The 24,378-nt window shown below is 43.1% G+C and overlaps 1 protein-coding gene across 2 annotated transcripts in view; it reads left to right on the top strand.

The window, feature by feature from the left end:
- Positions 1-24,378, top strand: part of CSF2RB (colony stimulating factor 2 receptor subunit beta) — a 118,042-nt gene that overhangs the window by 4,830 nt on the left and 88,834 nt on the right. For both annotated transcript variants that reach the window (XM_077452257.1, XM_077452256.1), the window contains 2 exons: positions 8,534-8,618; positions 23,077-23,206. In XM_077452257.1, coding sequence (XP_077308383.1) covers positions 8,546-8,618; positions 23,077-23,206 — 203 coding nt within the window. In that variant the 5' untranslated portion in view covers positions 8,534-8,545. The remainder of the gene's footprint in view (positions 1-8,533; positions 8,619-23,076; positions 23,207-24,378) is intronic.

Genomic DNA, 24,378 nt, shown 5'->3' with positions numbered 1-24,378 from the left:
AGTTCCAAAAAGCCCCGTACAAGTCTATGGGAGAAATCTAAAGTGCTAATTTTAAAGGCTAATATGCAAGTTACTGTTCTAAAAGGTGCCATTTTTTCAGGAGCAGTGATTTTAATGATTAAAGTGAAACAATAAAAGTGTAATATTCCTTTAAATTTCATACCTGGGGGGTGCCTATAGTATGCCTGTGAAGGGGCGCATGTTTCCTGTGCTTAGAACTGTCTCCTGAAAAAACTGAAATTTTTAAAACTTTTTTTTGCCTTGATCCATGTCCCCTGGGGCAGGACCCAGGTCCCCAAACAGTTTTTTAGGACAGTAACTTGCGTATTAGCCTTTAAAATTAGCACTTTAGATTGTGAACGTTCGAGTCCCATAGACTTTAATAGGGTTCTAAAGTTCAGACGAAGTTTAGGTCTGTTCGCAGGTTCTGGTGCGAACCGAACAGGGGGGTGTTCGGCTCATCCTTAGTTCTGGCTATTGTTTGCTTCTGTTTGTTGTTTGGGAGTGTTATCTAATAGATAAAGTAAGAAGAAACAAGGTTACAAGTTTTATTTATTTTGTTTCTGGTCAATCACTAGGAGATTTACTGTCAATGATGGCTGTTGAGGAAGGGAATAAATATAATGGGCACCTTCCATGAGGGTCTTCACTCCTAGGCTATAGCCATGAGAGGATGCCAGTGTGATAAGAGGTTGTCTTGCATTCTGCTTGCTTGTTCTTCAAGGGCCAACTAATTACTTTACTAGAAGTCTAGAGCTGTAATATGGTCTGTTTCGGGGAATCCTGTGGCCTAGCCCTCTCTCTTGTTGTTTATTAAGCTATATAAACCTTTTCACATTTTATGTAGTGCTACCAACGTGACATCTGCTTAAAAGATGCCATACCCATTGATTGCCCTGACCTTGCAAGTCTCCTGACACCTCTGACACCCTGGGTTCAGACATTTCAGTCAGAAATATGGATGCAGACACAGAATAGTTCAAAGTAAACCAGATAAGTTTTCACAGTAAATATGATCAACAGAAATGGAGAATCAGATAAAAGAAATGTGGTTTGTATTATGGCTATGGCTGCAGGTCAGAAAAGGGTAGGAGAATGACCAATTGTGAGGTCAGACTATTCCTTTTTAACCTCCCAACACCACAGCCCCTTAGCACAACTACTTAATGCAACCTGGCAAATTATACCCAAATTAAAGAACCTTATGCTGCATACACACGACCGGGCTTTCAATCAGAATAAACTCTGACGGTCTTTCCGATGGAGTTCCGACAGAGTTCCGACTGAACGGACTTGCCCACACACGATCACACCAAAGTCAGATAGTTTTGAACGTGATTATCTACGACGGGACTAGAAAAGGAAGTTCAATAGCCAGTAGCCGATAGCTGCCCGTATTTGGTACGTCGGAATAGCCTACAGACGAATGGTTTTCCCAATAGGAATTGATTCCGTCTGAAAGATGTAAAACATGTTCTATTTCTAGGTCCGTCAGAATTTTTCAAAAAACGTCAGATGAAGCCCACACATAATCAGAATATCCAATGAAATTATTCTGTCAGACCTTTTCTGCTGGAATGTCCGGTCGTGTGTACGTGGCATTAGTCTCTAGGTGTAAGAGAGTTCCTAGGTGACATGGCGGCCAAGTAAATGGTCAAACATTCCTGTTTCTTGGAGGGGGGGGGGGCAAGGAAGTCTTTTTGTTGAAGCAAGTGTCTTGAATCTTCAGATAGCTTAAATGATGGGGCCCAAAGTAATGGTGAGATAATGACATTCAGTAGCACACATTGATAGTAGATGTCTCCTTATAGAGCTCTAATGGATAAGGCAAAGTAAAGGTGTCTGCGTGCAGTGTTCTTAGGTGCAAAGAGAGTGGGCAATCGCCTGCTCACCAGTCTGAATGATACCAAGTTCAAGGGATGATGTGGAGACTCTGCAGCAGGTTCCTGCAGATGCTGTACTCAGAGAAGATGCTTGACCACACTCTCTTCGAGGTCGCAACTCAGCTGGATCTGCAAGGCAGGTGCAGATGGCAATCTTCTAACTGTCTCTGGGCCGGCTGGACACTGCCAAACAACAGATGTGTTTGCACCCACTCACCAGAGGCTCTCTCTCCTCTTGCGGCCTAGGCCGCAGCTCTGACTCCCTCTGCAGGACCTTCCGGATCGCCTCCTCTTATCAGGCTATTTATCTCCTATTTTCATCATTCTATTCTCCCTCCAGCCAGCTTGAACTTGTAGTCCGGAATGATCCGACTCCAATGGAAAATGGGCTTTCTGGACTACATGTCCCAAGATCCTTTCCCCTGGTTACATTTATTAAGTGACTTGTGCCCATTTTCTTTTTTACCTCACAATAAGCCAAGGGTTCGGACCTTAGAATTTAAATGTTATCCCATCAAACCTTATATATATATATATATATATATATATATATATATATATATATATATATATATAATATATATATATATATATATATATATATATATATTTTTTTTTTTTTACAAGTGCCCAAAATAGCTTTTTTATTTTATTATTTGTGGTGACTGAAGGTAGAGTCAACCACTGTGTCAAAGGCTGCTGTATTGACAGCAAAACTCCATACAGGAACCACTGTCAAGCTACAGCTGGGGGCAGGCTTGGAAGTGTGGCTGTCTGTGTAATCAAAGATCAATAATGACTGTATAGATTTCTGTGCATTTGTACAGTGCCCTTTACACTTATGTAGGGAGCTTGTTGGATGGCATGACAATTCAATACCAGGAAGTAACTTTGGGATTTATTTTTCATGATCCTGAAACCTGAGGCTGATGTCATATTTGAAGTTTATAGCAGAAATTGAAGAATAAAGGACATATATAGAAGATTTAAATGTAGTAAAGGCAAAATTTTGGGCTATTGTGTTTTTGTCAGCACAATCTAGTACAAAACAGATTTTCAGCTAGTTACAGTGCCTTGAAAAAGTATTCATACCCGTTGATATTTTCTACATTTACAAAAACGTAAATGTATTTTATGTGACAGACCAACACAAAGTGGTAAACAATTGTGAAGTGGAAGGAAAATGATAAATGTTTTTCATTTTTTTTTTACAAATATCTGAAAACTGTGGCGTGCATTTGTATTCAGCCCCCTTTTCTCTGATACCCTTAGCTAAAATCTAGTGGAACCAATTGCCTTCAGAAGTCACCTAATTAGTAAAAAGATACACCTGTGTGTAATTTAATTTTGGTATAAATACAGCTTTTCTGTGAAGCCCTCAGAGGTTTGTTAGAGAACCTTATTGAACAAACGGGATCATGAAGGCCAAGGAACACACCAGACAGGTCAGGGATAAAGTTGTGGAGAAGTTTAAAGCAGAGTTAGGTTATAAAAACATATACCAAACTTTGAACATCTCACAGACACTGTTCAATCCATCATCAGAAAATGGAAAGAGTATGGCACAAATGCAAACCTACCAACAAATGGCTGTCCACCTAAACTGACAGGCCGGGCAAGGAGAGCATTAAATCAGAGAAGCAGCCAAAAGGCCCATGGTAACTCTAATGGAGCTGCAGAGATCCACAGCTCAGGTAAGAGAATCTGTCCACAGGACAACTATTAGTCGTGCACTCCACAAATCTGGCCTTTATGGAAGAGTGGCAAGAAGAAAGCCATTGTTGAAAGAAAGCCATAAAAAGTCCCATTTGCAGTTTGTGAGAAGCCATGTTGGGAACACAGCAAACATGTGGAAGAAGGTGCTCTGGTCGGATGCGACCAAAACTGAACTTTTTGACCCTGACCATCGCCCTGAACACTCCATCCCCACTGTGAAACATGGTGGTGGCAGCTTTTCTTAACCACATCAATACTGAGCACTTTGCTCCTTCCTTCCAAGACCAATTTTCAGCTTTCAGCACTCTTTCACTTTCAATGACAATTGCGTGGTCATGCTACACTGTACCCAAATGAAATTTTTATCATTTTGTCCGCACAAATAGAGCTTTCTTTTGGTGGTATTTATTCACGACTCCGTTTTTTATTTTTTGCGATATAAATGAAAAAAGAGCGGAAATTTCTATTTTAAAAGAAATCCAATAAAATCTAATTTTGGCATAAATTTAAGCCAAAATTTATTCTGCTACATGTTTTTGGTGAAAAAAATTCAGTTAAGTATATAAGTGTATAATAATTGGTTTGTCTGATCACGGACAGATGTACGCAAATGATCATGTACAGATGTGTGCAGGTGATCACGGACATATGTGTGCAGATAATCATTGGGACATGTGATTTTAGTGGGACATATGTGGGGGACAGGTATTTTTGTGTGTGTTTACATTGTGCTTACATTGTGTGGTAGGTTGTGATCAGTGAGTAAAAAGCTGTAAAAAACAGCTCATACTCACTGATCACCAGCTGGCTGCAGAGATCCGATCTCCTCTCCTCACGAAAACTTCTGTGTGAAGAGTGGAGAGGAGAGTTGATTGTCTAGCAACTGACTCTGTGTTTACATCACATGACGGCTGTGATTGGGCACGGCTGTCATGTGATCAGGAGGGCCAATCACAGAGTCCTCCTGACGATCAGAGATGCACCATGTCCGGGTGATGCGAGCGCATCGGGATCGTGCTGCTGCACGGGCAACTGCGCGTGCGATCTCCCTCCTTCTGAGGGACGTTCATGAATGTCCACTCAGAAGGAGAGAGCACCCGCCCGGCCGTTTATATACATTGGCTGGGTCGGATGTAGTTAAGCAGGAACAGGGAAGCTGGTCAGAGTTGATGGGAAGATGGATGGAGCCAAATACAGGGCAATCTAAAGCCGCGTACACACGGGGCGGACTGTCTGGCCAACTTAGTCCGTCAGACAATCCGACGGACAGTCCGTCATACTTTCGAATGAACGGACTTGACCACACACATCACTTTTTCAGCGGACTAATACGGCGTACTAAGTCCGCCATACTATCCGCCCTACTTTTGAAATGAACGGACTCGCCCACACACGCGGAGGAAAGTCCGCTCATTTTGAGCGCGTCTCCAGGTAGGCGGGGCCCACGAAGGAGACGTCACTGGCCCCGCCGCCTGGTATGGACTTAAAGGGGAACCCCAACGCCGAAAAAAATCGGCGTGGGGGTCCCCCCCAAGTCCACAACGGACCCTTGTCCGAGCACGCTACCCGGCCGGCCAGGAAAGGGGGGCGAGCGAGCGCCCCCCCTCCTGAGCCGTACCAGGCCGCGTGCCCTCAACATGGGGGGGTGCCTTGGGGAAGGGGGGGCCGTGCGGCCCCCCCACCCCAAAGCACCTTGTCCCCATGTTGATGAGGACAAGGGCCTCTTCCCGACAACCCTGGCCGTTGGTTGTCGGGGTCTGCGGGCGGGGGGCTTATCTGAATCCGGGAGCCCCCCTTAATAAGGGGGCCCCCGGATACCGGCCCCCCACCCTATGTGAATGAGAATGGGGTACAATGTACCCCTACCCATTCACCTGTAAAATAAAAGTACCAAAAAAAACACAACACACGAGATAAAATACTTTATTGCACAGCTCCGGGAGTCTTCCGTCTTCGGGGGTCTTCTCGAAGGACTCCTCTGCTATCTTCTTGTAGCTCTTTTGCTAGCGGAGGAGTCCGGCTTTCTTCCTCGCCGCGGGCCTCTTCTCCCGACTTTGGGGGTCTTGTCCCCCTCTTCGGTTCTTCTGCCGGGCCACCGCGCCTTCTTATAGCTCTTTTACAGGCGGTGGCCCGGTCTTCTGTCGCCGCCGTCGCCGCCGCCTTCCGTTCTTCTTCTTCTTCTTCTTCTTCTTCTCCAGGAGATGTTGCCTCGACGATCTCTCCCCCCATGTTGAGGGCACGCGGCCTGGTACGGCTCAGGAGGGGGGGCGCTCGCTCGCCCCCCTTTCCTAGCCGGCCGGGTAGCGTGCTCGGACAAGGGTCTGTTGTGGACTTGGGGAGGACCCCCACGCCGATTTTTTTCGGCGTTGGGGTTCCCCTTTAAGTCCATACCAGGCGGCGGGGCCAGCGACGTCTCCTTCGCGGGCCCCGCCTACCTGGATACCCGCTCGAAATGAGCGGACTTTTCTCCGGGCGGGAAAAGTCCGCTCATTTCAAAAGTACGGCGGACTGGCATACACACGGGCGGATTGTCCGCCGAAATGCGAGTCCGACGGACAGTATTACGGAAATTCCAAAATACTTAGTCCACCAGACTGCACGCTGAAAAAGTCCGCTGAAGCCCACACACGAGCGGACTGTCCGCTGAAATGTGTTTCGGCGGACTAAGTAGGCCAGACAGTCCGCCCGTGTGTACGTGGCTTTAGAATAAAACCTATTAGAGTTTGCAAAAGACTTGAGACTGGGGCAGACGTTCACCTTCCAGCAGGACAACGACCCTAAACATACAGCCAGAGCTACAACGGAATGGTTTAGATCAAAGCATATTTACGTGTTAGAAAGAAGGCCCAGTCAAAGTCCAGGCCTAAATCCAATTGAGAATCTGTGGCAAAACTTGAAAATCACTGTTCATAGATGCTCTCCATCCAATATGACAGAGCTTGAGCTATTTTGCAAAGAAGAATGGGCAAAAATGTCACTCTAGATGTGCAAAGCTGGTAGAGACATCCCCAAAAAGACTTGCAGCTGTAATTGCATCGAAAGGTGGTTCTACAAAGTATTAATGCAGGGGGAATATGGAAAACCATTACATCATTTTCCTTCCACTTCCCAATTATGTGCCACTTTGTGTTGGTCTAGCACATAAAATCACATAAAATACCAATAAAATACATTTACGTTTTTGGCTTTAACATGACAAAATGTGGAAAATTTTAAGGGGTATGAATACTTTATAAAGGCACTGTATGAGGCATTACTTACATAGACCTACAGGCACTTCTAGCACAACCTGCATGCAGTCTCTCTCTCTCTCTAACACACTACTATCTACTCATCCCAGAGAAGACTTAAAGTGGAACTAAAAACTGCAAGCAGGCAGGCTTTTATTGCAGAACAGACATGCACTATTTCTCCTGCAATATACCATATATACTTGAGTATAAGCCAACTTTTTCAACACATTTTTTATGCTGAAAAAGCCCCCCTCGGCTTATACTCAAGTGAGGGTCTCCTGCTGTGTCATGCAGTCTTAACTGTTCAGCGGCCGTCCACTGTAAGAAAGCTCCTCCTCATCCGTAATAGACGGAACACTGATACAATGCTGGGAAACTGAATCCGTCTATCACGGATGAGGAGGAGGCGGGGCTTTGTTACAGTGGACGGCTGCCAAACTAAGACTGCAGTTGCAAGACATTGCGGGAGACACCCGCTGTTTGTAATCAAAGGTACAGGTGGGCACAGTGAGGCTGAAGATGGGCGTAGTGAGGCTGCAGATAGTCACAGTGAGGCTGCAAATGGGCATTGTTTACCAGTAGCTGCTGCATTTCCCTTTTTTTTTTTCCTAGGCTTATACTCGAGTCAATAAGTTTTCACAGTTTTTGTGGTAAAATTAGGTGCCTCGGCTTATATTCGGGTCGGCCTAAGCCCTGTACACATGGTCTGACTTTCCGATGGAAAATGTGCAATCGGATCATGTTGTCGGAAAATCTGATCGTGTGTGGGCTTCATCTGACTTTTTCCGTCGGAATTTCCAACACACAAAGTTTGAGAGCTTGTTCTAAAATTTTCCGACAACAAAATACGATTGTTTAAATTCCGATCGTGTGTAGACAATTGCGACGGACAAAGTGCCACGCATGCTCACAATAAATTACGAGACAAAGTTATTGGCTACTGGCCCGTTTATAGTCCCGTCGTACGTGTTTCATGTCACCGCGTTCATAACGATCAGATTTTCCGACAACTTTGTGCGGCCGTGTGTATGCTAGACAAGTTTGGGGCAAAATCCTTCGGAAAAAATCAGACGGATTTTGTTGTTGGAAAGTCCAACCGTGTGTACAGGGCATTATACTCGAGTATAAACGGTAATACCATTACCTGCCTGCCCGCCATCTTCTCTGGCACTGTAAACCTAGCTGTGCATGCACAGCTCAACTTACAGTGCCGGGACATTTTCTTAGTGCCAGGATGAGTGCCTCCTGTGCATGTCATCCCCTGCCGGCCAAGAGGCCCGAAGACTGGCATTCAGAAGAAGATGCTGGCAATGACACAGAACCGCTGGACAGGTAAGTATGGACACTTTACTTCCACTTTAAAGCTGAACTCTAGGCATATATAAACGTACTGCGCAGGAAATCTCTGAATTGAAGGTGAATATTGCAGAAAGAGGTGGCTTTGTTATTTTATCTTTTAATAGGCTATTCATTTTCATCTTATTTGTGGATGGAGTTCTACTTAAAATTTTACATCAGGTGAAAAAAAAAATAACCTGCCACTACTACCAGTTCATCTCATAAAATGCCACAGTCCAGGTGGCCGGTTTTGCAATGCAAATTTTTTTTACAGATCAGCCCAATTTTATTGTATACTTTTAATACATGTTTCTGGAGTTTACATGGCATGTATAACACTGTTCCGCGATTGATATATTTCAGGAAGTGAAGAAAATGAGGACATCATACAGTCTCTACAGATTTTTTATTCAAATCTTCACCCTGCAGTACATACAGGGAACACAAGGTGTGTATATGTTCCCAAATACTTGTTTTGTAGTGATGTTTAGCCTGCTTTCATACTGACGCGCCTTATAGGCGATATAGCGCTAAAAATGGCGCCTGCAAATCGCTTCTCCTGTCACTCCAGTGTGAAAGCCCGAGTGCTTTCACACTGAAGCAGTGAGCTGGCAGGACCTTAAAAAACGTCCTGCAGGCAGCATCTTTGAGGCGCTTTAGGAGGGGTGTATACCCCTTCTAAAGCGCCCCTGCCCATTGTAATCAATGGGCAGTGCAGCCGAAGCGCCCCCAAAGCGCCGATGCATCGTCGCTTTTAACTCTTTTTTTTTCACTAGCGGGGATTAAAAGCACCCCGCTATCAGCTGAAAAACACAGCTAAAACTACGGTAAAGCGGCCCTAAAAATAACAGCGATTTACTGCTGACGCCCAAGCGCCTCAGTGTGAAAGTGCCCTTAAAGTAAGAAAATTGACAATTATTTAATGATTGATTCACTTAATATTTGCATGATCTGATCTGCTGAAGAGCACAGAAGTCAGGAATCCAGGCAATCTTGATTTTTGAACTCTTTGATCTCTGTATTTTAAACAGGTTCTGTGTGCATACATAGGGTATGGAATAAGCAAAATCTGAAGTTTTCACTTTGCCATCATTTTGGCATAATCTGTAACATTTCGGCTCGATTCACATCTATGCATGTTGCTTTTGAGCATTTCTGCAGTGCTTTTTGCTGTGCTTGCCGTGTTTTTGGACATGCGTTTTTTACCACGATTTTACTGTGATTTTGCCACGATTAGCGTTTTTTTTTTTTTACACTGTGGTTGGTTAGCAGCCAGCTATATACAGTGTCAAAAAAATGTTATAAAAAAAAAAAAAAATTGCAGCAAAATCATGGTAAAAACGCGGTAAAAACACGGTACTTGAGTTTTGGATGCGGGTCCATTGAATTCTATTACATGCAAAACGCTGCATTTTTCATGAAAAAAAGACCCCGACCCTTTCCAAAAAGCAGAGGCACAAAAATGCATTGATGTGAACATGTTCCATAGAAACCCATGTTAAAAAATTTCCCTGCAAAATGCATCAAAAAACGCATTAGTGTGAATCGAGCCTTCAGGAGAATTCCACCATTTTGCAAAATGCACTGGATGGATTTTGAATGGTTCCTAAGGGTTATATCAGCTCAATTTAACTATCTTAGACCTGTTCTCCTACCAAAAAATTCAATATTTTTAATTATAAGCCTAACGATAAGCATAATGCTAAACCTAAAAATGAATAACCCTAACAATTTGTTTATAAACATAGTAAACAAAGTCATGAAGTTGACAGGTCATCGCTGTCATTGCTAACACATGGCTTTGATTACTTAGTAGTTAAAAAATATGGCAGGCAAACCTCATGAATCTCACAGTATATCTATGACATATTAGTAGCTATCCTACCAGGATCCACATATACACTATATTCTCAAAAGTATTGGGACGCTTACCTTTACACTTACATGAAATTGAATGGCATCCTGGTCTTAGTCTGTAAGATTTAATATTGAGTTGGCCCACCCTTTGCAGCTATAACAGCTTCAACTCTTCTGGGAAGCATGTCCACAAGGTTTAGGAGTGTGTCTATGGGCTTGTTTGACCATTCTTCCAGAAGTGCATTTGTGAGGTCAGGCACTGATGTTGGAAGAGAAGGCCTGGCTCGCAGTCTCCGCTCTTATTCATCCCAAAGGTGTTCTATTGGGTTGAGGTCAGGACTCTATGCAGGCCAGTCAAGTTCCTCCACCCCAAACTCACTCATCCTGGTCTTTATGGACCTTGCTTTGTGTACTGGTTCAAATCATTTGGTGGAAGGGGGATTATGGTGTGGGGTTGTTTTTCAGGGGTTGGACTTGGCCCCTTAGTTCCAGTGATCTTCTCTATTCCCCTGAAGAAGGGATATACTTCTACATTCCCGAAACTCGTTGGATCCAATGAGAAGCAACCTCTGTGCCTTTCATCAGCTCTCTATGAGCTTGGTATACTGTAATTTGTATCTTGTATTATGCATTTTCATGGTGATGTCTGCACCAACACAATTTGAATACTTTAATAAACTTTGCAAAATCTTTTATTTATTACAGTGTTCCTTGTAGTTTGCCCATAAAGTCCCACAGGGTATACTTTTTGTCCTATGTACAAAATTTAGGAATGTTGGCAGCAACACACATTTGAAGATTTATTCTCTCCATGGTGGTTTTTCCCTTCTAAATATTAGTCCCAGTGAAGGAAACTCAGCATACCAAGACATTTTGGGCAATTTCATCCTCCCAACTTTGTAGGAACAGTTTGGGGATGGCCCCTTCCTGTTCCAACATGACGGCACACCAATACACAAACATCAGTGCTGGACCTCACAAATGCACTTCTGAAAGAATGGTCAAACATTCCCATAGACACGCCTAAACCTTACGGACAGCTTTCCCAGAAAAGTTGAAGCTGTTATAGCTGTTATAGTTGAAGCTGTTATAGCTAGCAAAGGGTCGGTCAACTCAATATTAAACCCTAAAGACTGGGATGCCATTAAAGTGCATGTGTGTGTAAAGGCAGGTGTCCCAATACTTTTGACAATATAGTGCATTTAAAATATCACTTTTCACTGGACTGACCCTTTGTAGCTCCATTTTAAGTTTTAATTTTTTTACATTTTAATTTTATTCTTGCTATTTCATTACTGACTGGAGTTGTTTTTTTGATTTAATGTGGAAAGGCGGCAGGAAATACAAATGCTTTGTATATTCTAGTCTTCCCTTGAAAAAAATGTACCTTTGCATTAGTGGCTACTGATTATTCATAAGAGCCTCCAATAAGAGTGCAATGAGAAATTGTATTTAAATCCTTAGCGTCAATACAGCCATCCAAGAGTTTCTGTGCTTCTCTATCAGACAAGATTTTAACTGTTACTTATTACTGTCAGGTGTGAATGATCGATGACGACGTGTTTCCCTCATGGAAATTAAACAGCTGCCAGATATTCTCAGGATATTATAATAATTGTATGCTGTATTGCAATGAATGTTGTTATATGATAGTGATCAGATGTGAGAAGACATCCACTTACTAGATTAGCTGATGATTGTATCTGTATTTATTATAGTGCATCCAAGGCTGGTTTACGAAGTGAGGTAGTCATATTGTAGCTGACTTTTTCAAAGAATAGAAATATAGAAAGGAGCGTCAGACCAAAATCAGAGTCTAAGATCATTTTAATTGTTAGTAAAAAAAAGTAATATATGATTATGTAGCGCTACCCCTGTAGTAGCTGCTTGAGTTTGTTTCATCCCATACCATTAGCGGCTGGTGCTCAAAATTTTTGAGGGAGCGCAAACAAACTGAAAAGTTTTAAAAAAGAAAATCAAACGCAGCCACTGTGCTCATCAAACGCAGCCACTGTGCCATCAAATGCTGCCACTGTGCTCCATCAAATACAGCTACTGTGCCCATCTTATGCAACCACTGTGCCCATCTTATACAGCCACTGTGCCCATCAAATTCAGCCTCACTGTGCCACATCAAATGCAGCCTCACTGTTTCCCATCAAATGCAGCCTCACTGTCCCATCAAATGCAGCCTGTGTCCTATCAAATGCAGCTTCACTGTCCCATCAAATGCAGCCTCACTGTCCCATCAAATGCATCCTCACTGTGTCCCATCAAATGCAGCCTCACTGTCCCATCAAATGCATCCTCACTGTGTCCCATCAAATGCAACCTCACTGTGTCCCATCAAATGCAGCCTCACTGTGTCGCATCAAATACAGCATGTGTCCTATCAAATGCAGCTTCACTGTCCCATCAAATGCAGCCTCACTGTGTGACCCATCAAATGCAGCCTCACTGTGTCCCATCAAATGCAGCCTCACTGTGTCCCATCAAATGCAGCCTCAGTGTCCCATCAAATGCAGCCTCACTGTCCCATCAAATGCAGCCTGTGTCCCATCAAATGCAGCCTCACTGTCCCATCAAATTCAGCCTCACTGTCCCATTAAATGCAGCCTGTGTACTTCAAATGCAGCCTGTGCCCCATCAAATACAGCCTGTGTCCCATGTGCTTTTACATGAAGGAAAATGCCATGTGATCTAGCTGAAAATGGCTAGGCTAAATGACAGTCAGTGGCCAGGTTTCAAATGGAAATCCACATTTATTGGCAGACAGCAACCCTTTTTCTGAGTCCTTTGTATGAATTTTAACAAACCTTATTGCAGGCCTGTTGCTGTTTCTGTCTATCTCATACTTCTTATGTGTAATCCCTCATATGCTGCTTGGCACGCTCTCTCTTATTACCTACCTTCCAGCTCCGCTCGGGCCATGCGAAGAGTGGAGCTGCCGGAGTCACTTCCGGTTTCCGTCTATTCCACGAAACCCAGAAGTAACCTCTCAATTTAAACAGCAGTGATTCTACTGGCAGAAGCTGCTCAGCACTTTGGGTTGTGCCACAAAGCAGCTAAAAATCCTGCAATTGAAGCTCCACGTCTGCAATCTCGTGTTTGCATTGACGTGGCACTTCCCACAGTGCACAGTGTCCAGCGCAAGAACAAAGTGCACTTAGTTAAAGGACATTTTTTTGGAATTTTTTTCTTAAAGGGGCTGTTTTCAAATTGTATTTATTTATTTTGTTGACTACAGGGGGGGGGCAGTGCCCGGGTGCCCCCTATGGATGGGCCGCCACTGTCTGGTACTCTGTCTTTCAACCCCAAGAATCGTCCCAGCCCCTCTGGCACATCTAGCAATAAAGTTAGTGGAACACCACAATAAATGACACACAGACACAATTCAAACTGGATTCAAACTTTACTGTTTACTTACTCAGGAGGAGAACGTAAGTGAGTGTCATTCAGCCAAATCCTGGGAGAAAGCAACCCACAGACCCATTTGAATTAACTCTAGGCAAATTATTAGGTACAAGTAGTAATAACAATTGTACAACGGGTAAAAGAGCAACAACAAGGAGTTTGGCAAAGAGATTTCTTCTAACTAGAAGCTTTAACTAAAATGGCTACTACTAAGGGGGAAGGAGGGGGGCCGGCCTACAATAACTCTAATCCTAATAAGAGATGGAATAATAAGGTACCAACAACGTGTTCCCTTTAAGAGCAACAAAGAGTCAGTGTTCAGAATAAAAGGCATTACAATTATCTTCACCGGCAGTTGGAGCTCAGAATAGACAAAGAATCCTCAAAGTGTAACAAAGGGAGTCAGTAATCAGCAAAAGAGATTTAACCACTTAATAACCGCCCTATAGCCGAATGACGGCTTCAGGGTGGTTTCTTAACTCTAGGAGGCCGTCATATGACGTCCTCCCAGAATTCTGCTCTCGCGCGCCCCCTGGGGCACGCACTCGAGAGCATCCGTGACCGCCGGGTCCACAGGACCCAGCGCATCACGGATCACGGTAAACGGCCGCTCATAGCGGCCGTTTACCACGTGATCGCTCCGTCTCCGTTTACACTTGTAAACAAACCGGCGTCATGTTATGACGCCGGTTCCTCCCTCCCCCTCTCTGTACCGATCGGAACAGCGGAGGGGGAAGAGATCGGTGTCAGCAGCGATGTGGGCTGCATCTGCAGTGCCCACATCGCTGCTCACCAAAAATTAACCCCTCAATTCCCTGTAAATACTCTGCAAATACTCTGCAATACTCTGCAATACTCTGCAATACCCTGCAATACTCTGCAATACTCTGCAATACTCTGCATTACACTGCAATACTCTGCATTACCCTGCATTACTCTGCATTACCCTGCAATACTCTGCAATACTCTGCATTACCCTGCAATACTCTGCATTACCCTGCAATACCCTGCAATACTCTGCATTACTCTGCAATACCCTGCAATACTCTGCAACACTCTGCAATAATTTTTTTTTTTAAAGCGCCCCTGTCCCCATGTGCTCGCATGCAGAAGCGAACGCATACGTAAGTCCCGCCCACATATGAAAACGGTGTTCAAACCACACATGTGAGGTATCGCTGCGAACGTTAGAGCGAGAGCAATAATTCTAGCCCTAGACCTCCTCTGTAACTCAAAACATATAACCAGTAAAATAAAAATTAAATCGTCGCCTATGGCGATTTTTAAGTAGCGACGTTTGGCGCCATTCCACGAGCCTGTGCAATTTTGAAGAGTGACATGTTAGGCATAGATTTACTCGGTGTAACTTCATCTTTCACATTATGCAAAAATTGGGCTAACTTTACTGTTTTTTTTTTTTTTAAGCACAGAACTGTTTTTTTTCCAAAAAAAAGCATTTGAAAAATTGCTGCGCAAATACCGTGCATGATAAAAAGTTGCAACGACCACCATTGTATTCTCCAGGGTGTTTGCTAAAAAAACATATATAATGTTTTGAGATTCGATGTAATTTTCTAGCAAATAAATGATGATTTTTACATGTAGGAGAGAAATGTCAGAATTGTCCTGGGTGCTCCAGAATGCCTGATGGCGCTCCCTGCATGTTGGGCCTCTGTATGTGGCCGCACTGTGTAAAAGTCTCACACATGTGGTATCGCCGTACTCGGGAGTAATAGCAGAATGTGTTTTGGGGTGTAATTTGTGGTATGCATATGCTGTGTGAGAAATAAACTGATAATATGACAATTTTGTGAAAAAAAAAAAAAAGTAAAAAAAATCTTGATTTTGCAAAGAATTGTGGGAAAAAATGACAACTTCAAAAAACTCATCATGCCTCTTACTAAATACCTTGGAATGTCTTCTTTCCAAAAAGAGGTCATTTGGGGGGTATTTGTACTTTTCTGGCATGTTAGGGTCTCAAGAATTGAAATAAGCCGTCAGTACTTCAGGTGTGATCAATTTTCAGATATTGGCACCATAGCTTGTGGACTCTATAACTTTCACAAAGACCAAATAATATCCACCAATTTGTACTTATTTTTACCAAAGATATGTAGTGGTATAAATTTTGGCCAAAATTTATGAAGAAAAAATTACTAATCTGCTAAATTTTATAACAGAAATGAAGAAAAATTCTTTTTTTTACAGAATTTTCTGTATTTTTTCTTTTATAGCACAAAAAATAAAAAACCCAGCGGTGATTAAATACCACCAAAAGAAAGCTCCATTTGTGTGAAAAAAAGGACAAAAATTTCATATAGGTCCAGTGTTGCATGACTGAGTAATTGTCATTCAAAATGTGAGAGCACCGAAAGCTGAAAATTGGTCTGGTTATTAAGGGTGTTTAAGTGCCCAGTGGTCAAGTGGTTAAAGGAGTAAGCGACAGGTCCTCTTGGCAATCCATAACTATGCAACCTGTATGCAGTGTATAAAAGTGGATAGTGTGTCTTTAAAGTGGGCAAGTGCCCACTCACCAGTCCAGCGACCCAGACAGAAAGGAGGAAGTCTTGTCAGATGGTTCTTCAAGTGGCCCGTCTGACAACCTTGCGATCAAATCGCCTTTTGTATCCAGATGCCTGGAGATACACCAGAGGTCTCCCTCTGGTGGGACGCCCATCTCCCACCGTCTCTGGAACCATCCCTGGATGGATCCCAGTGGGTAGCAGCAGCTCCATGTCCCTTGGAAGAAAAGATGGTGTCCTCTTTTCCTGCAGAACTTGCTGGGTTCTGTAGTTCCATGCCTCATACATGACTATGGGGCCGTTTGGTGATGGGACTTCATGTCCCAAGATGCCTTGCACTGCCGGAGCCCTGTGTTGATTCATTCTTCTATTGAGGATGCAGGGGGAGGGAGCAGAATGGGCGGCTGTGTGTGAATGAGTGTCCCTCATTCTTTACTGCAGTCAGTGTCAGTAAGGAGAGGGAGGGGAGAGAAACCCCCCGCAGGAGCAGACAAGCACTTTCTCCATCAGGAGAGCCTCTGTACATGGTGTTGGCCAGCTTTACAAGGCCATGTGAGAAGCAGGCCACTCGCTACTAGGGATGGGCAGAACACCCCCGCTTTGGTTCGCACAAGAACATACAGAACACACGTACACCGTTAAAGTCTATGGGACACGAACATGAATAATCAAAAGTGCTCATTTTAAAGGCTTATATGCAAGTTATTGTCATAAAAAGTGTTTGGGGACCCGGGTCCTGCCCCAGGGAACATATATCAATGCAAAAAAAGTTTTAAAAACTGAAGTTTTTTCGGGAGCAGTGATTTTAATAATTCTTAAAGTGAAAAAATAAAAGTGAAATATTCCTTTAAATTTCGTACCTGGGGGGTGTCTATTGTATGCCTGTAAAGTGGCACATTTTTCCCGTGTTTACAAAAGTCCCTGCACAAAATGACATTTCTAAAGGAAAAAAAGTAATTTAAAAGTACTCGCGGCTATAATGAATTGTCAGTCCCAGCAATACAGATAAAAGTCATTGAAAAAAATGGCATGGGATCCCCCCAGTCCATTATCAGCCCCCTTGGGTCTGGTATGAATATTAAGGGGAACCCTGAACCAAAATTGAAAAAATAAATTGCGTGGGGGTCCCCCCAAATTCCAAAAAAGACAAAAAACAAAGCTGCGACTAACCCGCCTCCATGGGCGGCACCCACCATAGGACTTCCCCATGGCTTTCCCGTGCGCCAGCGGGGGCGGGGGTCACCCAGGAACGTCACCTCAGATATATAAGAACTGTCAAAGTGCAGACGGGTCAAAACGGCTTTGTTTTTTTTTTCTTTTTTGGTCCGTTGGCAGAGCAAGAGAAGAAGATGAATGGACTTCGTGGGACATTTTTGTTTTTTTATTTTTAATAAAGGACTTGTCCCAAAGTGTCTTGTGTTTTTATTAACATTTTGACACTTTTTTTGTGAAATGGTACGGGTACAATGTACCCATTACCATTTCAAACAGGGGGTCGGAATTTGGGGGTCCCCTTGTTAAAGGGGGCTTCCAGATTCCAATAAGTCCCCCGCACGCAGACCCCCATAACCACCTGGCAAGGGTTGTGGGGATGAGGCCCTTGTCCCCATCAACATGGGGACAAGGTGCTTTGGGGGGCTACCCAAAAGCACCCTCCCCATGTTGAGGGCATGTGGCCTGGTATGGTTCAGGAGTGGGGAGCTCTCTTATCCCCCCTCTTTTACTGTGGCCTGCCAGGTTGCGTGCTCGGATAAGGGTCTGGTATGGATTTTTGGGGGGACCCCACACCATTTTTTTAAAAAAATTGGCGCAGGGTTCCCCTTAATATTCACACCAGACCCAAAGTGCCTGGTAATAGACTGGGGGGATCCCATGCCGTTTTTTTCAATGAGTTTTATCTATATTACCGGGACCGACAATTCATTATAGCCACGAATACTTTTAAATTACTTTTTTTCCTTTAGAAATGTAATTTTGTCCAGGTACTGTTCTAAACATGGGAAAAATGCACCACTTTACAGGAATACTATAGACACTCCCTAGGTACGGAATTTCAAGGAATATTTCACTTTTATTGTTTCACTTTAAGCATTATTAAAATCACAGCGCCTGAAAAAAAAGTTTTTAAAACTTTTTTTTGCATTGATACATGTCTCCTGGGGCAGGGCCCAGGTCCCCAAAACACTTTTTATGACAATAACTTGCATATAAGCCTTTAAAATTAACACTTTTGATTTTTCGTGTTAATGTCCCATAGACTTTAACCGTGTTCCGGTGGCTTTTGAATGTCCCCCTGAACATTGCATATTCTTTGGTGTTCTGCAGAACATCCAATTAACCAAAGTTCGGCCCGAACTTATGCTTGGGTCAAACCGTTCGCCCATCCCTACTCGCTGCATATAAAAACAGGAAGCACATTTCTGGAGTCATACCACTCCTCCTTCATCGGGGCTCAACTTAAGATAAAACGTGGTTGAATTCAGAGAAAACCATGACTTCACAGATCCATATTAGAATCAATATTATAATATGGATCTGGTTTCTAATATGGATCTCCTCCTAGAGGAACATCTTGACATCAAAACTTTTTCAAAATGTCTGAAATTTAAATTCTTTCTGCTGGCTAGGGATGAGTTGAAATTTCAGTCCGAACACAGATTCAGACAAAAGCCCAAACAGTTACTCATTCAACAGGATCCACACATCATGAATAATAGTGATATTACCTCTGCCATTATACACGACAGGTTCCTGTTGTCAATGGTTGTTAAGAATGCTGAAGGGTGCAGACACCACAGAGTCCTTAACAGCCAGTGATGTAACTGGCTTCATTCACTTACATAACTGGTAATCCCCAGCCATGTAAGAAAAGGGGTGAAAATAGTTTAAAAAAAGGAAGACGCGGCGTTCCCCCCTAATTTACATCAGGCTCTTAAGGGCTGGTATGAATTTTAAGGGGGCCCCTTGCAAATAAACAAAAGAGAAAAAATGTCATGAGGTAGAGCAGTGGATGGTGTCACCCTGAGAGAACTGTATGTATGGATGGTGTCTGGGGGGATGGAGAACAGTATATATGGGGAGACTGTATATATGGATGGTGTATTGGGGGGGTTGTTTATGTATGTATAGTGTATGGTGGGGGTAGGGGGTGTATGTATGTATGTATAGTGTATGGTGGGGGGAGGAGAGGTGAGAGTACTTTAAAATCCTGACATATCAAAAATGTACCTTACAAGCTTGGCTGCAGTCCCAGAGCAATCTCTGCACACATTCCAGAGCAGCAGGGAATGGGGAGGCTCTGCCCACCTCCTTGTCCCTTCTGCAGCCAGCCAGAGGATTCGAGGAGAGCACCCGGCCGGCAACATGGAGGCTCCACCTCTGGGTCCCGACTCCTGTTCCACACTCATACAGCTGTGCAGGAGCAGAAATCAAGCAGCGCTGCGCCAATGCGGACCCAAAATCGAGGAGACACGGCCCCACTGATGACACAGGGAGCCACTGATGGGTCTGAAATGAATAATGTGCACGGATCTCAGGTGGTCAGAGACCAAGGCACATGTTTCAAAACCTGTACTGTCCGGGTGAATCCTGGACAGGTGGCAACCCTGTTTTAAGGGCAGAGGAGACATTTGAGGATCTCTCTATAAAGAGCACCTGTCACTGCCTATTGCTGTCACAAGGGGTGTTTACATTTCTTATGACAGCAATTTTAAAAAAAGGTGAAGAAACAGTGTAAAAATAAATAAATAAGTATTTTTTTAAAAAAGAGCCACACATCCCCTCGCTCGCGGGTAACGACAAATGCACACATTGGTCATGCATACATACGTAAACATCGATCGCACCACCCATGTGAGCTATTGCTGCAAACATCAAAGCTAGACCAAGAATTCTAGCATTAGACCTCCTCTGTAATGCTGCGTACACATGGTCGGAATTTCGTCCAGCAAAAGACCGATAAGAGCTTTTCGGCAGAAAATGCGACTGTGTGTATGCTCCATCGGAATTTTGCTGGCTGAATTTCCGCCAGCAAAAGATTGAGAGCAGGTTCTCAATTTTTTCTGATGGAAATTCCGATCGTGTGTATGCAATTCCGATGTGCAAAAACTCATGCATGCTCAGATTCAACTATGAGGCGGAAGCTATTGGCTACTGGCTATTGAACTTCCTTTTTCTAGTCCCGTCTTACGTGTTGTGCGTCACCACGTTCTTGACGGTCAGAATTTGGTGTGACCGTGTGTAGGCAAGACAGCTTGAGCGAAATCCCGTCGCAGTTCCGTCGGGAAAACCATCAGAGCTTTTTCCAACCAAAATTCCAATCCTGTGTACGGGGCATTACTCTACACTGGTAACCTGTAAAGGTTGTTAAAGCGCCACTTATAGAGTTTTATAAATACCTTAGTTTGTTGCTACTCTGCATTTTAAAGCGTGAGATTTTAGGTATCTATTTACTCGGCGTAACACCAGCTTTTATATTTTACAAAAAACATTGGGTATTATATTGTGTTTATGTGAATTCAAATTCAATAACTATTTGCCTACTGGGCACTGAAGAGGCAGCACTGGTGGGCACTTATGAGGAGGCACTGATAGGTAATATTGATGAAGAGGCACTGATGGGCACTGATTGGCAGCACTGATAATCAGTGCCCTGGTTATCAGTGTAGATTTCTCTTTCTGTCAGCGTGAGGAAAGGAATGCCAATAACTGGCTTGTGTTTACATCGTGATCAGCTGTTATTATAAATAGCTGATCACGTGGTAAAGGGACGTTGTGATTGACCATTTACCCTGATCTGTGATTGGCTGCGTGCGAGAGCAATCATGGAAGGATGTCATATGGTGCCCTTTCTGAATGGGACGACCGGAAAGTAAAAAAAATAGCAGTTAGCAGGTTAGAGTTACAGAGGAGGTCTGGTGCTAGAATTATTGCGCTCGCTCTGACGATCGCGGAGATACCTCACATGTGTGATTTGAACACCATTTACATAAGTGGGCATGACTTACGTATGCAATTAACTTTGCTGTGCGAGCTCACGGGGATGGGAGCACTTTAAATGTTTTTATTTATTTTTTACATTTTACAAAAAAAAAATGTTTACAAAAAAAAATGTGATCACTTATTGCTGTCACAAGGAATGTAAACATCCCTTGTGAAAGTAATAGGTGTTGACAGGTACTCTTTATGGAGAGATCGGGGGTTTAAAAAATACATATGAAACTGGAAGGAAGCCATTTCCGGCTTTGATTCAGTCTCACTCTAGCCAGCAGAAGGGCCAGATCGCGGATCATGGTAGGACGGGAGGCCTGGGAACAGCGGCGGAAGGAGGGACATCCCCTCTCGCTCCGGTGGGATAACAACTGAGCGGCTTTAAGTCACATCGGCTGTTTTCTCTAAAGAGCCTACCGCCCACTCAAAAAAAGGGTACCGGGGTGATGCATGCATCACCCTGGTATAACCCCTGAAAGCCGAGGCCGCATATGTGCGTACAGTCGGCGCTAAGGGGTTTTAAATAAAAAGTGTCAGGAAAAAGGCCTGGTTTTCAAGTGGTTAAAGTGCTGCATCCTATTGTAGCTGCAACCAGTGTTAATTTTGACATCAAATTTCAATTTAGTTTTAGTTATAGTCCTTTGACTAAAATTCCATTTAAGTTTTAGTAGTATTTTAGTCACCTAAATTGCTTTAGTTTTAGTCATATTTTAGTCAACTAAAATCTCCATAGTGCAAACCGTTTTTTATTTTATAAATTTCTTATGCGCTGATAAAAACATATGTACACAATTTAAAATTGTAAAATTATTATCATCATTAGTGTCACTCGCAGTGCGTTCAGGTTTGTCTCACCGCAGTCCTGAGAACAAAAGATCGTACACGGTCTCAGCGTCCACGGCGGGTCCCGGGCAAACACTCAAACCCTCTCCTCTGCGATGACGTACAGCTGCTTGGTCACGCCCATACGCGTTTCGGCACTACATCTTCATCTGTGGGCGTGGCCAAGCAGCGCAGCCCATACGTTTATATACAGAGCGGGAGGCGAGCGGAGACGAAGTCACTCCTCAGTCCTGCCTCCTCATCCCTCACACTAATCCTAGGAGCGGAAGTGCCAGGACACGTCGTGCACACCGTCGCCATGCCAACGCGCATGAGAAATTTATAAAATAAAAAACGGTTTGCACTATGGAATATGTTTTTCATCTTTTCCTACATGTGAATCTGTGCTGAGTGGAGTACTGTAAATCCAAAGATATAGTTTTAAGGAAATCAAGGAACCTGTAACTATTCATGCTGACAACCGTATTGGTATTGGTTTAATTGAAAAGCATTTCTATAAAGAATCCGAGGAACCAATAATAATTTTTGTGATGTGCCTGTAACCCTTTGAGTTCTGGTAAGTGTTTTACCATAAGGGGTGTCACCGATCCTGAATCTTCTTTGCACTGGTGTCTCTGGCTTGGAGATGGACTTTCTTTTTCCTCACCTTGTGAACACTGAAGTGGATAGTTCATAATCACGTGTTTGGGCTTCAAAAAGCTTTTTTGGTGGATTCCTTGAAAATGACGAACTGTCATCTTTTTATATGTATTTGTTTTGAAATTTATTGAATATTTAGCGCTATCAATATAGTATATTTTATATGATGAAGGGTTAACGGATGATTTATACTATATATTTACGGTATGTGATTTACTTTTTTGTATCTGCTGACCTTTAATAAACACAAAAAACGACTGGAATTCCGCTTTAAGGCATTTCCAAAAGCATGTTATTTAGCGGATTTGTGTATTTTTGCTGGATTTTCTGAACTTCCTGCAAACTGTACTTTGCCTGATTTGTTATTCCCAAGTTTTTTCGTACCTTTCTGTTTACACTCACCAGATATTTAGGCAAAACTTTCAAAAAAGTGAATTGACTAAGCTCAGGTGAGTGCAAGCAGACAGGCAGAGGGATGATTTGGAGCTTTGTCCCCATTAGAGGAGTTGGAGAGTTCACCAATGGGAGAAGGGCCCCATGATAGCAAGGTCCTGTGAATTGCAAAAGATGGTCCTGTGCTGTGGAACATATTACTGGTGCATAGCAGGAAATAAAAATATGCATGCTATTTTATTTTTTCAGGCTTGGAACCTCTAGACTCCCTGAGATGTGTTTATAACTTCAAGGAAAACTGGACATGTCACTGGACAGAAATGGCGAAAGTACGAGAAATGCTTCCTATGAGACTCTACCACTGGAATAATCTGGACAGGTATATCTGCATATTAACATATAGTCAAATTCTCCCATCCTGGGTGCATATTCATAGTGATAGACAGACTGCAGTGTGAAAACAATTTCTGCTCCATTTGGTTTATGCTGATCCTCCCTATCCCATGTGCAGGGGATTACAGAAGGCTAAAATGGAGACCTGTTAAAGTACTTCTACTAGCTGCAATGAAATCACATTTATTTTTTTTCTGAATATATAGCTGGCCCAAATATTTTTTTAACCACTTCCCGCCGAGGCTGTCTTATGACATCCTGGACTTTTGAGTGGAGATATCTGATAGCCCTCGGCAGTCTCTATGACCTTCAGAGGCCCGAGCGTGACGTTATGATGTCACGTTCAGCCTGGCAGATGTAAACAGTGCTGTGACTTGGCTGGAAAGACCGAGATCTTTTTTTTAAATTTTTAATTATATTTTAGTCTTTCCTGCCTATTGGAGAGATGTGGGTTCTTGTAGACCTCACATCTCTCCATAAAGAGGACCTGTTATAATAACCCCCCCCCCATAATTTTTTTTTTGAGGGGTAGATGATAATTAAGATAGGGGAGGGGGAAAGGAATCATTTAAAGAGGAAAATTCACATGGAATTAAGGTGTAAACTGGAAATATTGTAAGACATAACTGTTAAAGATAATATAGGAGTGTAATGAATTGTAATGTGAAATCTTTGAAGAAAATAAAGAATTTATAAAAAAAAAATAAAGAGGGCCTGTCATGCCCTATTCCTATTACAAAGGATAAATAAAAAAAGTGATAAAAAAATAAAAAATAAAGAAATAAAAATAAAATAAACAATAATAAAAAAAAAATGAAAGGGCCCCTGTCCCCGCATGCAGAAGCGAACGCATATGTACGCCACACACACATATGTAAAGAACGTTCAAACCACACATGTGAGGTATCGCTGCTAACGTTAGCACGAGAGTAACAATTCTAGTCCAAGAACTCCTCTGTATTCTAAACAGGTAACCTGTAAAAAAAAATAAAGCAGTGACTTGCGGCACAGTGGTGTAATGGTTAGCACTCTCACCTAGCAGTAAAAAGGGTTGCTGGTTTGAATCCCAGCCACAACACTACCTGCCTGGAGTTTGCATGTTCTCCCTGTGCCTGCGTGGGTTTCCTCCAGGTACTCCGGTTTCCTCCCACACTCCAA

The sequence above is a fragment of the Lithobates pipiens genome, unplaced genomic scaffold (genome assembly GCF_037356315.1).
Source record: "Lithobates pipiens isolate NorthernLeopardFrog02 unplaced genomic scaffold, aLitPip1_a1.2 Scaffold_23, whole genome shotgun sequence".
Classification (NCBI taxonomy): domain Eukaryota; kingdom Metazoa; phylum Chordata; class Amphibia; order Anura; family Ranidae; genus Lithobates; species Lithobates pipiens.
This window is presented reverse-complemented; position numbering and strand designations above follow the sequence as displayed.